Raw genomic sequence first — 17,284 nt, 5'->3', positions numbered from 1 at the left:
GCGGTTAGACCTGTCGCAGTATTGCTTTCGGAATAAAGGAAACAACCACGAGTACCTCAACAGCTGTTGCTGCGGGCGGACTTCCTAATCTGGACCCGCTCCAACGCCGTCCACGAACTGCAGCGGATTCTTGTCTCGTTTCAAACCTTAACCTTGTACATTCGCGCTTGTGCACCTCTCCGCCGGGTCGCCTGTCAATCGCTGACCTCTATAGATAGTTTTCTTTTTGTAGTCATACAGTAGGAGAGTTGCAGGGAAAGGGACCCACGATTCACTTTTATCCGCTTGCTGAAATGGGCAGCTCAACAACGGGCCAAAAACAGGTGTCTCTGCCCATGCTACGGCATTATAGGAACACTTTGCTGGAGAGTTGATTTTGCTTAGTGTAACTATCTTTCCCTTGACTGTTGAACTGGTTTAGGTCGGATATTTAGGGTTAGCCTTTAGTCCCTGCCTCCTCTCGCTTGTACGAGGAATCAATAAACCAATTCCAATTCCAATTAGGGATGTTTAGGGGGCACCTAGAGTTATTGATTAATTCGCTCTCATCCTATCATCTGTTCTGCTGACCTTCCTGTTTAGCTTAGCTGCTAGAGCGACTGCCCCGAAAAGGCGGTGGTTCCGGGTTCGATCCCTGTTTCTGGACGAATTTTCTGAGAATTCTGTATAGCTTTCCTTCGTAGCCGTACGGCTGCACTTTCATGAATGTCAATGAGTAATTAATCGCTTATTTGAAATGATTTAGTAGAGAGAGTAAATTTTGTAGATGGTTAAAGCTGATTCATATATATCAGCTTTAACCCTCCTAAAGCTAGTATATCGAAGCACATAACCTAGACATGACGCCTGATAAATAATACAAAGGCTTAAAAGACATGCACAATTTGAGCAGCTTTCTTCTTTATTTTGGTTTCGGCTCTTCTAGTGCTGCTTGCTCACCTTCAAGGTCATCAACTAACCATCTGCTGTCAACCTGATTTATCGCAGCTGGCCTCGTTATACGAAATAGCGATGAATCACGCGGATGGCCCAACGCTCAAGATAATGGAGGGAACCATTCTAGTTCGTGGCTTGAAACTTATTGACAAGATGACTAATGCCCTCATCGAGTTGCCATTTGGTCTAGCAGCTTTCTACTGTTACATGGTGGCTGCGTCCAAAATGATCGGCTTCGAACTCCAGCGTCAGCAACCGTATCTTGCCTCCAGAGAAAACACCAGCAATCGCTGCCTGCATGCAGTGCTGGAGCACTATGGAAGCGGTTTCCTGCACTGGGCAGCCAGCTACTTGCAGTCCAGGTGAGGATCGAAGTTGTTTTGCATTTTTTCAAGTCGATGCGCCACTCCATCTGCGCCTTTTTGCACTATTTGTGAGGTGTGGCATTGATAACGTCTCTCGTTAGTTCAGGTATTTCGTTGACCTGCTGTTATATTTACAGTACCACTTTATTTACTTAAGTTAAGCCATTTCCGCTCTAAGAGAAGCTACTTTGTGGGCGTGTTGACGCACTCCCACACTCGTATTAGAGAAGTGCAAGTGGAACAAAAAATTTAAAATGCGAACTCGATTCACACGCTCAAAAGTTAAAGCACACATACACACAAAAAAAGTTGCCGCCACGCTGATGGGGCGATGAATGTCGAGTGTTAGCTCATTGAAAATTATCCGTTGATGGCACTCGCACTGCCTATCATAATGGCATAATCCCGCCGTGGTGGCTCACTGGTAAAAACGCCCGGCTAATGGCTCGCAGTACCAGTGTTCGAACCCGACCAATGGTGGCTGCGTTTCAATGGAGACAGAACGGAGAGCTTTCCGTATGCTATGCGATTTCAGGATGTAGAAATTACTCCACAACCCTCCATAATGGCAATTCTTTCTGTATTTCTACATTCACTCCTAGCTTTCTCCCTTTAGGCGTGATTCAGGTGTCTATGAAGTATGACAGATACTGCGCCTTAATATACAAATTACTCCGGTAACATGGTACGCACTGTAGCGGCTGTAGTAAACTATTGTCGTTTCAATGTTTATTTCTAAAATTTTAAATTGGACTAGAAGAATGGAATGGAGCTTTGTCTGTCAAACTTCTGGGTGGACGCCTGGACCATTCAGCAAAGGCAGTCAAGAAGGAGGGATTGAAAAAAGAAAGATCTGCCGTAATGGAAGGCGCCGGAAAGGGGCAGTGTCCCGCTAAATTTAGCGGCCGCTGTCGACGCAGTGCGGCTGACCCGGTCACGCTACTCCTATTTGAGTTGGCACCATCCTAAGAAATGCGTTCGTATGTAATAATCCGAACGTGGGGGCTGAGGATGCTTATGATGTAATGTCAGTGAAGGTTACATCAGAGGAGGCGCTGGTTATGTATGTATGTATGTATGTATGTATGTATGTATGTATGTATGTATGTATGTATGTATGTATGTATGTATGTATGTATGTATGTATGTATGTATGTATGTATGTATGTATGTATGTATGTATGTATGTATGTATGTATGTATGTATGTATGTATGTATGTATGTATGTATGTATGTATGTATGTATGTATGTATGTATGTATGTATGTATGTATGTATGTATGTATGTATGTATGTATGTATGTATGTATGTATGTATGTATGTTGATCACATGAAAGGAAATTTGCAGTATCCCTCACACTTGCTTCTGTGTACACCTGAACCGCACAGTAAGGGAAGGCTGGAGGATGGAAATCAAAGTGGAAAGAGGGAAAGAGCAGCTGCAGTATAGGGCTACTGGGTAATTTTGATCACCTGGGGATCTTTGGCAAAGCACAGCACACAGACGCCTGGCGCCTGGCCCGGGTAGTCGAAATTATTCTGGAGCTATTCCCAGTTCGCGGCGGCTGCGTTTAGTTGGAGGCGAAACGTAGAGGCGTCCGTATGCTGTGCGATGTCTGCACACGTTAAAGATTCCCAGGTGGTCGAAATTACTTCGTACCCCTCCACTACGGCTCCTCTTTCTCTCTTTACACTTTCACTCCCGCCTTGCTGCCTTCCTTTGCGGTGCGGTTCAGGTGTCCACAGAAACAAGTGTGCCAGATACAGCAACTTTCCCTTCCTGTAAAACAATTATTATTATTATTTCCAGTGTTCCTTTCTTCCTTTCTTACGGAATGGCTCAGGTGTCTACCAAGAGGTGTCGCAGACACTGCGTCTTTCATCTGCACCACCCGAAAACGGCGTTTGTATGAAGGCTGTTTATAGCACTCTTTCCATTCCGCCTCTCCACGGCAGCTGGCACACAATTTCGCTAAAACCGAGGTGGCGTAGTGCGCTCTGTTGCTATGTGATCTATTGCTCAAGGTCAAATATCAGGTTGAAGAATCTAAAAGGAGAGCTAACGCTTTAAAACATCTTCCATGATAAAAGCAGGGTATAGTTTCTACCGCTGTTGTATACACGTGCAGAAGACACAACGCAAAAAAAAATATTTTTTTATTGGATGCAAAATGGAATGACACGTGCACATCACGCTGCCATATAGGCTTACACGAGTATACAGACGAGTAGATATTGTTACGGACGAAGAAACGGCCCTTGTACATACATGAATACACGTGTACAACCAAGGCGATAAATAGCACTGTTCATGAAGGAATGTACCGTTCTCATGAAGGCTGCTTAACTTTCTTGGAAATGCGCTTCATAGCACTCTCATCCAATAATTGCTCTTTAAAACTGCTATGCCGCTGCTGCGTTATATGAGTATCGCACCCGCGACATACGTAAAACACTGTCGAAGGTACCTATACGACGCCCCGTCTCTTGAGAACATGGCCATTACCAGCAGAGTTATGTCAGTGGCACCATGATCGCCATTGTACGTCATCTCCAGATGTAGGACAGTCGGAAAGAGCGTGGACACTGGAATCAAAGGAATTTAAGTTAAGCTAACCGACATGACTGACTTGTAAAAGGCCGCCCTTCGTGGAAATAACTGCACATAGACGGAGATAAAGTTTTTGGCAAATAGATAACTTTACGTTTTCCTACGAGCCATATATATAATTTATATTTCATGTTTATTGTGTTGCATTACGCCTCATGCTATGGACGCATATTTTAGAGCGAAGACTCTCTTTTACCGCCAAACCTGCAGAGCCGGGCGATCTACGAAACCTGGTCTTCAATTACGCGAGACTATAGCGTGGCAACAGCATGCCCTTAATATATTCTAGTGCACTGTAGTCTTAAACCAGAATGAAGTGTGGTGTCCCCATCTTTCGACAATAATTTGAGACATGTAATTTTATCGATACGACATAGTAGGCGCCAACAGGTTTCCAACATATTGTACCACCGTGTTTTATGAAGAATGCGTTGCAACAGGGGCACTGGCTCAAAGCATCTAAAGTAAGCTAAACAGCTTTCGCTCAACAGTCCGGTTTTAAAACCGTGCTTTTTCTTCCTTCCTTCCTCTCCTCCTCGGCATGACACAAGAGAGAAGGGTCATAACAGGAATCAGAAGTCAACTTTTTGACCGGTTATCGGAGAGCATTAGCCTTGTGGAGGGTAGACAGTGAACTCTGGCAGCAATTTCCAGTTACTTGGCTTTGTGCACAATATGCAATGATATGCTTGCTGCTTTCTCTTGCACCGGACAATCTAATCGGCATCAGCAAGGAGTAAACCGCGCATGCTTTGGAATGAGATTTTTTTTTTTTAAGCTTTCTGATATAAACAGGGCCCACGAAAAAGAGGTGCGAAGGGGAGCAATGAACTCATGCTGTCATAGTTCTTTGATTTAGTTGTCTGTGCTCTATTTACTTTACAGCTCACATACAAACAAACGAAAGCTTTGATATTGCCTATTAGTGCCGCCTTGCACAACAGGAATGTGTCAACGAGTAGTTATTCAACGCATGCATGTTGTCACTTGACTACTGCTCATCATGTTCGAGTTGTGTTTGTAGAACATCAGTTGCTTTCATGCAGGTTTGCGGTCGACGCGGCGCGGACTGTCGCAATGGATATCATGAATCAGTACCTAAGGATGGCACCTCCCAGTGTGGTGAACGATTTTCGAGCGGTGAATAATGCAACATCGTTCCATTTTTACGGTATGCAGCGGGATGAGGGACTGTATAATGCGATGAAGTCATCATGACTTTTAAAAACTCCACAATCTAAATATTTCTAGATAAAAGTGAACAGTCAAACGACTTCACATGCGAAGCGTTGAACAGTATGTTGCTGCAAATATTGCTCTATGAAGGGAATATCTGCTGACCTTTCTAGGATAAATATATTTTGCACCAATAAAGGGCTCCTTGCGAAAATAAACGAATACCAAGCTGCGGTGCTGAAAAACACAGCAGAACAATTTTAAACCTACACGGATTTCTAATATCTTAGTGTCTGATTTTCATAATAAACAGTATATGCAAGCTCTCATACTCACATACTCAGAACATTTCGTCTGGGCAACTCAATGGATGCAGTTACTGCCGGTTCTGGAAAGGTTGCTTGCGCGGCGAGCAATGACAAATTAGTTGCGATATAACGAAATATGCGCTGGTTTGAATGTACCTTTTTGAAAGCAATAGTTGATTTTGATAATGTCATCAACTAAACAATGCAGATGGCATCTGTTGCAGTTGTGAGACCATCTTTGACGACAGCAGCGCTGTCGATGACATCGCTGTGACAAATATAGCGGCGCTGGTGTGACTTCATTTTCGAAAACAATTGAAACGTTAGTAGCGAAGTGTTAAGTACTAATCTTTTCAAGATCCATATGCAAGAAGATGAGCATTCTTATCAGTCGTTTTAGTCATTGAGGTTAAAAAAACGTAGCCTTCTGTTTGAAGCCAAATTTGGAGAAGTTTCACTATGAGGCTTCATTTAACAAATGGACGCCGGCGAGTGAGTAAAGAAATGAAGACCCGTAGCAAAGAATCAATGCACGTCACGTCGAAAAGGATCGGGAGATGTAGAATTGGTTGTTGCTTTCAACATGGCACGAAGAGGTGAGAAATGTGTCGCGATTAACGTTGTCTTAAATACCGTTTATTTAGATTGGAAAAAAAGGGATCAATCGAATTTATCGCATCCTTCCAGCGAACAACATCGGGGACGTGAAGGCACAGGCAGCCAAAATAAATACCCCATACACGCGAGACAACTTCCTGCGCAACCTGGTTCTGCACGCGCGCAGCCCGACGAGGCACAGCGCATTGTGGTCTCCCTTCCAGCACTTCGCCACGCTTACACCTCTGGGCAATGTGGTGCGTGGCAGGCACCTGTACTTGGTGTTTGGACCGATGTATTTGATGGAAGACTTCTTCTACCCGGATGCTTCCGAGATTAGCCTGAACCATGCCACATTAGGAGGATACATGGCTTCAGAGATTATGGCGGCCATGGAGCACTTTGACGCGCCTGAAGCCATCCGGTGGAAGCAAAAGGTGACGCATACATACAAAGGTGCAAAAGCGGACCACAGCTTGAGCGACGTATATGGGCGCGTAGATTGGAGCAAATAGTTTTTTTATGTTGCATTGAGCTTTTTTTAGAAAAGCAAAATATCCAACCAGTTGACGGAGATGATCATCACGCTGCTGGTTCTTCTGCAAGAAGAAGGTCACTCGCATATTTTTCATTAAACCGCTCCCCTGCCATTTGCGGGCAGTTTAACCGCGCAAACTTGCTGATGTCGTCCGAATACCTAAATTATACGCTACGCTTGCCTATTCCTGGAATCCAGACCGGTACTCTTAACAACCATCGGTTTTTTGCTTTCGTACTGAATACCCTATTCATGCCCATTTATTCCTCATTTCGATTAGAATGTCATTAAAACTTGCGTTCGTCCCCTCACTCGGCCCTCATCCTGTCATTCAACGTCGCTTGTACCATTTTGTTTTGTATAGCTTTGTGATTTGACCCCAATCTAAGTTGAACATCATCACCATCCACGTTTCAGTCTCAGAAAAAAGGATCGGTAAAGTAGAACTGTTTCATGTTCTGTTTTCTTTTGAGGGATATCGACCTCAATACAGTTGGCTAACACGGTGTGTATGGCACAGACGAGGCACGTACGTGTTTCAAATTGCACCCGTTTTTAAGCCTATAAGGTCGACAGCCCAACCTTTCCTTTAATTTCATAGAATTCCTCTACGTTTCTAGCTACATCCTCATCGACATGGAATCTGGCTCCTAGTACTTATTCGTTCGTTAGGTCATGATAGTACAGTAGGTTAATATACTGTTAACATACCAGCATATTGTACTATTCTATTTCTACATACAGTGCCTTCTATATATATTCTTGATATATCTACCTAATCAAAGTCCTATGACATCCCACCGCTAGTTCCTCACCAAACTCTGACTTCAAAAAGATAATGTCATTTACCTTCACAGGTTCAGATTTCATTGATGCTTGTCTGGTGAGAGATTCGTAGCTCCCTCCACTGCGCCACCGGTCACGAACGAACGCTGCGGCAGCTTGTGTCGTGTATTCGGAGAGGAGATGGGAATGGTATGCCGAAAAAGGCTGTATATAATACGGAACCTTCTATGGGCTACACTTAGAGAAAAATGCAACTGTTACTCTTATGTTGTCGCCTTGTCGCGTGCGTCTATATAAATGTTTTTCATCCAGGGCTTTTTTTTTTTTTTTTTTTATCACAGAGCGGAAATTGTATATGTCGCATCGGACGAGCTCAAGCCATGATGCTTTGGATTTTGTTCTCTTGAAAAATTTTCTTTCTTGTTGCTAAAATTTCAATTGAAGTCACACTGCACACCCTGCCCATTTCTGTATGCATTTGGGTGCCCGAGTTTGCACACCCCAGTGAATAAACTTTAGAAATAAAATAAATTGATCCACCAACCGAACTTAACTCCCAGGTGGAGGCCTGTCACAGAGCAAACGCAAAGCTCCTGGGATGGGACGGTGCAGCCCATGGCGAGGAGGAAATGGACTACGCCGCTGCGTTGCGACTAAGCGTGGCCTTCGGTGCCGCCTCTCAGAAGGACCCCCTGTCCAGCCAAAGCAAACGCCTCTTCTTCCAGCGGTTCGCACTGACGAGCTGCGCCATCAATGCGTCGCGAGCGCGGCGCCTTCAGGTCAACTATGCTGTTCGACACGTGCCAGAATTCGCAGCGGTGTTCAACTGCAAGCCAAGTGGCTTCACACCGTGCCATGTCTAGGATGATCTGTCTTGTATTTGTTTTTTTTTTGTTTTTGCCTCTGCAAATGAGGAATCGGAAACGATTACTCTGATAGAAATGTTAGATGTTAGACAAATATATTAAAAAATTATCAGATTTTAATTCTTTTTTGCCTTCTATATTAAAGAAAGGTTCCTGCGATAAAGTTTTTCCTTCTACAGCAATAAATCAATTGATGGTGGTCATGACAGCACTTCTGATTTCTGAGGAACAGTGACAGATCACACGAAGATGGTAGATGTGTCGTCAACGCTGGATGGTTAGGTATGCTTATTCTCTCCTAAAAATGAAGATTTTGTTTTTTCGAAATGTGCCCAGACTACGAATACAATAGGGAAAACTTCTTTTATTATCCGCATAAACCGGGGCTCTATGCAAGTCATATGTAATGTTCTCCCTGTTTGTTACACTACCTCTATCACATTATGAAATGAAAACTTATGCAAGTATTCTCGTCAATATGGGAATGTAAACTTTGGATAGGGTTCTTTTCATTGCGAAACTTGCATATGGTACTGTTTTGTTCCAAACACTTTATTTCTGCTCAATTCTTTGAAGTCTTGTTTATGAAAAGAAAGCTCAGAATGGTTACGCGAGTTAAGCAGACAAGGGATTAGAGCCCTTAGTGTGTGCAATCAGGAGCACTGAGGTTCTTCGCCAACGCAAGTAAATGTGAAAATCAGGCTTGCGTAATAAGCGCAGATGCGCAACATTATATTCCAATTTCGGCTGTGCCGAAGTGCATGAACAGTGTGGAATATGTACGATGCAATACTTGTTCCACAGCCGCCACTTACTGGGTGCATATATTTTTGTTTAAGCCATATTTCGTTCCTTAGGGCATCACTGCCATATGTTATTAAAGATGAAGTAACTGCCAAATGAAGACAAAAAGGTTGCTTGATTTCAAGAAGTCGAGGTGCGAGTGATGATTCTGTTCCTGCGTCCAGAAAGTTTATGAAGCAGGATATTGTTGAGTACCTTCAAGTGCTAGGCTCTTGAAGTACGCATCAGTCCAGGGCAGCCCTCCAGCAAGTGGTGAATGTTGGTTTAAATGTTCTCGCGTTTACATATCGGGTACCCAAGTCGAGAAAAAAATCTCGAAACAGCCCACTTCCGAGTCATGCATTAGTAAGGGCAACTCCGACCCGGACTTTCCGAAGAGCAACTCCTCTTCGCGGGTAAGACCGAGGAGGAGACACCGCACACGTAGGGACGAGAGCACGTGTGCGGCGCCGGAGCTGCTTCTTTGTTCACAAAATGAGGGTATTGTCGTTCAAATTAAGGAAGCGAGGCATTGATGAGCATGGAGTCGCCAGGCGGGTTGCTATATATGCTCAGCGTTGAGAACTCTGTAGGTTCCGTAGGAAGCACTAAATACATATTTCCTGCGGACCACGAGTCGGTGGATGTCCTGACCCCTGATATTCTGCTGGACAGTGGCTAACACGTCGGAGCAACCGTACTGCTTGAAGAGCGTCAGCGCGGATGACAACGCGAGCCATAGGATGTATCGTTTCGGCAGCCACAGAGCAGAGTGTTTATTCAATTGCAACGAGCTCAACATAAAATGATGTAGCAGGTTTCGTGTGATGAAACCTAGAGGCGGAGATTAAGGGCAGGCACGCGCAGTAGATTATCATTATTGTTTCACAAACCTGAATGCTTGCCTCCACGTGGACATCAAGTATCGTTGTGGCATGTAAACAGATACTCTTTGATGAGTTCCGTTTCCATTTCAGTTTCGTGGAGTGCCTTTTTTACGGTTTTGCGGATTGATTTTGTACTTACATGTGTCTGCGTGTACTTCTCTATTGGTAATCTTTAGTCTCATGAACCGATGACACAAATACGTGTGCGTGCTCCATAAACGAGGGATGTCTTTTATCATGCAGTCGTACGACTGATTCTCGGCTTTTTTCTCCGCAGCCACCTTGGCCGATACAAGACTTCAAATTTCTGGCTAAGCAACGATGTCGAGTTAGGTTATGTTCGTCGGGGATTATCGGTTGCCTGTACGAACTTCCTGGTTGGGAGAATTGACACTGGCGGTTGAAGGATACATAAGCCCTCAACGATTGTGTGTCATGCGATAGGTTTTCCTTAAGTCTAAGAACGACACGACGCTGCTGCACCAGCTCATTCACGACGTTGATTGTCTTGAAATTTTATGATCGTTGGGATACGCGCAGAGAAACAAACAATTCGATCGTTTCAGCAATAAGGTATATTGCAAACTTTCTGCCCTCAAAAACTAATTTGGCGGACCTGCCCACTCTGAGATGAATTTTAAGCATGTCAACGAGATTAAAAATTGCAGCATAATGATGTGTGGTGTGCCTTTTAATCTTTATTGCTAGAACGGCAAGCACTTTGCAGCTGGTGGTAGATGACGAGACTGCTAATGCTAATGCTCAGACGCAGAACCCGTCATCTGTACCAACGTACCGAGGAAAGCCAATTTATTGTGGTGATATAAACCATGCGGCTCAACCCACCATGGCAGTCGTGGGGACAGCGTTTTCTCTGACAGTGGGCGTGACCAGCTACCATAAATTCTGTTTCTTGGCGCTCATTGCTTTTTCCCTTGTCGTCATGCTGACGTGCGGCAGAAAGAAGAGCAAAATGGAAGCTGATGGAATACGACCCAAGCACTGCGATCGTCACCTCAGGGGCAATCAGTAGCAGACACAAAACTTTTAATACCCCTTCGGTCTACCGAGGAAATTGAGGCCTTACTTACCAGTCGGTGGTTTAACTTATAATTTGTAAACTCATCACCATAGTTTCTGGTCGGCCAGGGCAATACTCTGAATTTGGGGTTCCTACTTGCAATATTTCATGTTGTACTTCGAAATATCTAAATTTAGGTGTCAACTCAAACTTTTTTTTTTCTCGGCCCATCTCGACTACCGAAAATTGGGGGTTTACCTTCAAAGTTTGACTTTAACCTTGGCCCGCCCTGAAAAATTTGTGGGCCAACCGCGAATCGCGGATTTTGCTCAAACAAACAGAATTATTCACAACCTAAGCTCACAGCTTTTTGTTGGGCTCTTGGTCCTCGTGCGGCGCTTCGGATGCCGTAGTCTATCTCAACTTACAAAGTTGCACTCATTTATCCTATAGAAAAAGCCTAAGACACCTGTTAAATATATAATTGAATAAGGAAATACAAGATAAAGTGAAGTTAAACAAAGAAAACCTAAGTAAACGAGCTTCACTAACTAGAGACAGTTGTGTGTGAGAATTAATTATCGACAATTGTACATCAGTTTAGTTTGCGTCGTCACTGAATGTGTGAAAGAGCACTGTGGATGTGTGACAGCAATGAAGCTTTGTTTGCAATGTCATCTAGTGAGATTTTATATTTTTGTCTCGCAGTGGTCTTGAAAACCTCCGAAAATACACAACCATTTCAGACATTTTTGCTGGAAATAGCAGTGAATAAATAATTTTGTGCAACGCAGGAGATTCCAGAGCTCATTTTAGACATTCAAAATCTGTCTTCATTATTCCTAGATGACGTCTTGTAATATGTCTTATAGCTTAAAAAAGTGGGTGCATTAGCTGAACTAGAAGACAGCTACAGGATGTACCATGACATGTATGAAAATGCCTTTCATATCTTGTCAGGGCATCTTGTAAATATCTAGCATCTGTCTTGGGTGCTACTTCAGACGTCTACAAGGCGACTTGTTTATCTTGGACAAGATGCCTTATAGCTATCTGATAGACTGACATATGTTCAGAATATTATTTGTCTTTTAGATTTCTACAAGATATCTTGCAAGACGTCTTGTAGCCCAAAAAAGTGGGTGCATTAGCTAAGGCACAAGATCGCTTCAAGATATATCAACACATCTGGCAATGTCTTACATATCTTGTCGAGACATATTATATACGTCTAGTAGCCGCCTCCGAGGTCAGCTGAGGCTTCTTTCAGGCATCTCGCTTGTCTTGGCAAGACGGTTTATAGCCGTCTCATGGATGTGTTGGTGTTCACTGGGTACTAAATTACACTGGAGCTATGCAAAAGAGGCCGACAGCCACTGATATCAAGGCGAGGATCGGGACATTTTTGTGGTACAGAAGGTGTCGACAGTAAGCGGATGTAGTGCTAGCTGCATGGTGAGTAAAACATGAAAAGCCCTTGCATGTGTGAGCAACTACGAGCAGCACAATGAGAGCACGATGAGATGATGTTCCAGGGGCAAAATGGAAGCATTCGTTTTCGCGCGCAAAATTAACCCTATCGGGCCATTCAATGATGTATTGTTTGCAACTTCTCGTGTAAAGTTTGCTTCAGAAGAACCATCTCTTTCTGAGGTTTACAGCGCTCTGTACAGTTTTTCATCACCACGACAGTAGAGTGGAAAATTTCACTTATGCACGTGTTTCAAATTTTAAATGACGTGGTCATACATGACTACATGCGATTGCTTGTGAGGCAAAATATTTATATGCACTCTTGCACTGAGAACGAGCGTACAGCAATAACACACAGTGCAAGTTATTTAAAAAAGGCATCTAAGCAAAATTTATTCACTGAAAGTGTTGGAAGAAAACATCATTAGCCTACAAAGTTCACACCTTTTTTTTTTCTCTCTCTCTCTTTTTTTTGCAGGCTAAACGCATTAAAACACTTTGACTCTTTACTGTTCGTTGCCCCCGCTACTTTTGCATTTTCATAACGCAAGAAAGAGTTAATTTTAGCTTCTTATCAAACCTTCTTATAGCAAGTGGTGTTACGCATTATAAACCATCAGCATGAGTTCAGGGAGAGCAACGAAAAATCAGTGTATTCCTAACATATATGAGCCCGGAAGGTAAAACGCACACGCCGGCCGTGGAAAGGCTAGCTGAGCTCGAGTCGCCGTCCCGTGGGAAATTGCACCACTGATGTAATGTTTTGGTAGGCTTTTGAGAGATGGCGCCACGCGTACTGGTAGCGCCTCAATGAGCTGCGACTGGCTTCTTTGAGAGCGCGCGCTTCCCTTGATATAGTGCTCTAGAATCTTCTAGGGCACTTCTAGAAGTGCTCTAGAAGCTCTAGAATCTTCTACGACTGAGAGCCGCCAAGGCGTTGCCGCTCGTCGCTGTTTGGGTTTTAGGTGGTGGTGGGGGTAAAAACTTTATTTAGTGAAGGCCAAAAAAATAAATAAAATTATGTTGGCGCCGTTCCGTGGGTGGCCTCCCGGCTGCTGGTCGTGGTCTCCAGGTCACGTCTGGCGGCGAGTTCCGCGGCCCAGGTCGTAAGCCGCTATTGAATATGCGGCTCCGAGCTGGCCAAAGCAGCCTCCCACAGCTGCGGGCTGTTAATTTGCCAGGAGACGGGGTGAAAGTGCGCCCGACATGAGTACAGAATGTGAGCATAGTCTTAAAATTTTGCGTGTCGCCCGGAAGCAGCTCGCGAGGCAGCCAATCGAAGAAGGCTTTGGAGTGCTCAACTTCTGTTCTGGCTTTTAATTTTTGTTTTCCTAGTCCGGTTTGGGCAAAAAACCCGGTGCCTGCACGCGCTCACTTCGTCTGATCTGTGTATATATGCGGTCATTAAATGTGTTGTAAGTGCATCGTGGAGTAATGTATAAAATCAAATGATGAAATACATGATCAGAAAAATGTGCTTAAAGAGTTTACAGTGCGAAAAATGGCCGAGGTTAACATGCAAGGTGAATTTAGAGTTGGTTAAAGTCCAATATTTTTCAAATAAGTGACTAAAACGTTCATTGCGGATCTCTGTGGCCTAAGCCAGGCTAAGGGACTTAAACACTGTCTGTTGTTAAAGGCACTGGGTTCATAGTTCATAAGTTCATAGTTCATAGTTATGTTCATAGTACGCACACTCGTCAGCGTACGCAGGGCACTCAAGCACGATATGTTGCACAGTTTCAATTGAGCCACAGTTGCCGCAATGTAGACTGTTCATTTGACCGAAACGGTATCGGAAGTCGTATATATATATATATATATATATATATATATATATATATATATATATATATATATATATATATATATATATATATATATATATATATATATAAGCAAATAAGGCCGGATTCCTTGAATGATCCAAAGAGTCCGGGTTGCTTCCATGACGGCCTTCAGCCTTTCGCAGTACAATTGTGAGGAGGGAGACACATATGCTGCAATCAGTGTGAATTGTAACTTTTTTGTCCTCACCATGAAACATGCGTAGTGATTTTCATTGTGAGGTGGGAGTGGGCAGCAAACGTACGTCATGTCAATTCTGATGTACACCAGGACGTTGCTGCGCTCTCCGCATATATAGAAGCGAAAAAGGATTCGTACCCGATGAGCCAGACTGCTTTAGTTAAGTTAGGCTCGCAGATGACCATATCGGCAAGTGGTTGGTGAAGACGTATTGCCGAAAACTTGCGATTCGAGACTTCAGACCTCTTGCGTTCCATCGAAACAGCGCGGCATCTCTGACTTCCTCCCGAAACGGGGGTAGTTTGCCAGCCATTGTAGGTTAAATATGCTGAAGTGCTGGACCGAGGGAGTACCGCACCACTAAGACGCTTCGAGCAGTTGGAGATTCCAGAGCCTGTAGTAAGGTCGAATGGCGCTTACCACCGTCCTTAAGATCACAAGGGTTTTGGCGGTCTTGCTCCGGGAGCCCATCCTTAGTGGTGCATGAGCTCGATGATGGGAGCTTAGGTCGTGGTGCCTCAGGAGGATTTAATAGTGGAAGTGCTGGCCAAGAATCCGACCCTGACGCCACCTGGTCTACCTGGTCTTATTTTCCATAGCGCGCGGACGGGTCACACTGGAACGAAGCGGTGTTCACTGTCGAACAAAGCACAAAGAAAGGGGCATATTATCTGCAGTGCTAAGGATCTAAACAATAAAATTAGGGTACCTTTTATTTCTGTCTTTTTGAGTATGAAGTGACAGCGTTAATGACTGTCGGCTGCGGCCCTGAAGAAGCATGCAGGCTATTCGGGAATTTCGCAACTCCAGTTGCATCAGGGGAAGAATGCAAGAAGTTCGGAGGTCGAAGTAGCGGATGCTACTTGTAGCCATGCCTGAGCCCTAACGGAGCCCTAGTCTAGCCATGTAGTCTGATCAAAACCAGAAGAATACCGAAGCGAGTGCTGCCGATATGGGAGAATCCAAACAACCTCTTGTTTCGCGTGCCTTCCAGTAGGCATGCGTGCCGGATGCAGTAAAATAATAAGCGCTAACGGAGGAGGATACGGTCTCGCATTTTCTGCACAATGTGGCCACTGTACATGACAGTAAACTTCAAAGCACGAAAGGTTAGAGACACTATGATTACTCGGGATAAATAATTGATAAAAAATCAGCTCACCAGCGCCCGCCGCGCTTGCCTCCCCGTCCACTTTAGCTTGTTCACACAGAGGGTTCTGAGGGATAAATAGATTCTTTTAACAAAGCTTAGCTCCTTTTCTCAATTCCTCCCTAATTCTACGACAAATGCATGCTGCGCCGTAACCCGCATCAAGATGAAGACTGAAATGGCATGCAATGTCAGTGACTATGTGACTGGCGTACAGCCCCGTCGCTGTACCATGCTTAGCTGCAATTATAGTAGTGTTAATGCACTGGAACAGCCGAGACATCCGTTACGCTGTGGGGCGGGATTTCATGCGAAAGTATGGTGTTAGCATGGTGTTGCGCGAGCGGCAGCGCACAATCGTGTTCCTCGATATGTGGCAACAATCGCTATTACGTGGTTTTAAATACTTGTAGTGGAGCAAAATAAAACGGTAATTTAACCCGTACGTGCAGTCTACCGGTCATTGGACCGAAGCTTTGGCTTTCGAGTATCAAGAAAATTAGCTTTGGTTTAGCTTCTGGTTAAACCTCGAGTTATGCGAAAACTATCCGCGACAGCTATTGTCTTTTTATGCTTTATTTTTTCTTTATTCTCTCATTAAAAATGTCATACGTAAGATTTTGGAGTCAGTTCAACCTTCCCGCCTCACTAGGCGTATTGTGGATCCTCAGAGCCGGCTACATGTTTTTTTTTTTGTAGGCTTTTATCCTCTAAAATGTAGGCATCATAATGTAAACGAAAGCACTTACATAAATATATACTTCGAGCGGGAGTTGATCCTTCCACGTCATCGTAGATATTGAACCTGGTTACGTACTAACCCAGATATCGCGGATAGGCGGGACAGTAAACGTTTAGGGAAATTATGATCAAAAGAAAAATGACAACACACTTAGAACATTTAAGCAGTCATTATTCCTTCTGCAACATGTTTTTTATTCTCAGAGCAGCTGGACTACTCAGTCATCAAGCTTAATTGTTCTTATGCTAGGTGGTTCAGGGGGTCATTGTCCTCACTCCTATATGCTGCAAAATTTTTATCCGTTATCCTTAGAACACCCATTGCGAAAAAAATGAACTGTGCAGTGTCCGGCGTAGTGTCACACCGCCTGCTATTCCGCTGCCTGCCAATTGGTGTAGCTGGCAGAAAAAAAAAAGAAATCTACCTCTCCGGAATATATGCGTGAGAAGAACGTAAAGACGAGAAAATGCTTATAATAACTCATGGAAATGAAAATTAACCAGAACTATTTCCTCCAAATTAAAAATACCAAACGCAATGACGCAGCAAAAATCAGAATGGCTACGAATGACTTAGCAAAAGTTAAAAATCAATAAAAGTCACTTTGAAGTCTCAATGTTAACGCTTCATTATCTCATAGCAATATGTAGCTCTCCCCGTACTTTTTCACTAAGGGACATAATTTAAACGGCTGACACTTGCGCGAAAGATCGGACTACCTCCCTCACCAGGCGTGCATCATTTCCTGCTAAAATAACAAGCAGGAGCGGCGTTCTTCCGTAAGTCACCTATGCAGTCTGTGTGTGCAATCCTTTGAAACGAGGCTTTGCCCTGTACACTTCTGGGAGCGCCCGGCCACGTTACAGAGCCAGTTGGCACTTACTAGGATGGCGACTTTGGAACTGATGGTTTGAGGGACTGCGCCTTTAAAACATGTAAGCAAAAAAAAAAAAAAAAAAAGAAAGAAATTAGCAAAACGGACGAGCGGAAGCTTTCAATAAAAACGATTCCGATT

At 43.9% G+C, this 17,284-nt stretch overlaps 1 protein-coding gene across 2 annotated transcripts; it reads left to right on the top strand.

Annotated features, from left to right (window-relative positions):
• The first annotated feature begins 4,971 nt into the window (after positions 1-4,971).
• On the top strand, positions 4,972-8,388 carry LOC146207766 (uncharacterized). 2 transcript variants are annotated; one of them, XM_084587159.1, is made up of 3 exons: positions 5,019-5,085; positions 6,086-6,432; positions 7,880-8,388. In XM_084587159.1, exons 1-3 carry the CDS (start codon positions 5,019-5,021, stop codon positions 8,180-8,182), a joined length of 717 nt encoding a protein of 238 aa, XP_084443285.1. In that variant the 3' UTR covers positions 8,183-8,388. The 2 variants fall into 2 exon arrangements, 1 of the variants encoding a protein (XP_084443285.1); XR_014703340.1 differs by lacking the exon at positions 6,086-6,432 and having other exon boundaries at positions 4,972-5,085; positions 7,880-7,930.
• Positions 8,389-17,284: the final 8,896 nt, after the last annotated feature.

The sequence above is a fragment of the Amblyomma maculatum genome, chromosome 1 (assembly GCF_055883805.1).
Source record: "Amblyomma maculatum isolate TAMU_Amacu chromosome 1, ASM5588380v1, whole genome shotgun sequence".
NCBI classification, from domain to species: Eukaryota; Metazoa; Arthropoda; class Arachnida; order Ixodida; family Ixodidae; genus Amblyomma; species Amblyomma maculatum.
Note: the sequence above shows the minus strand (reverse complement) of the source record. Positions and strands in the feature narration are given on the sequence as shown.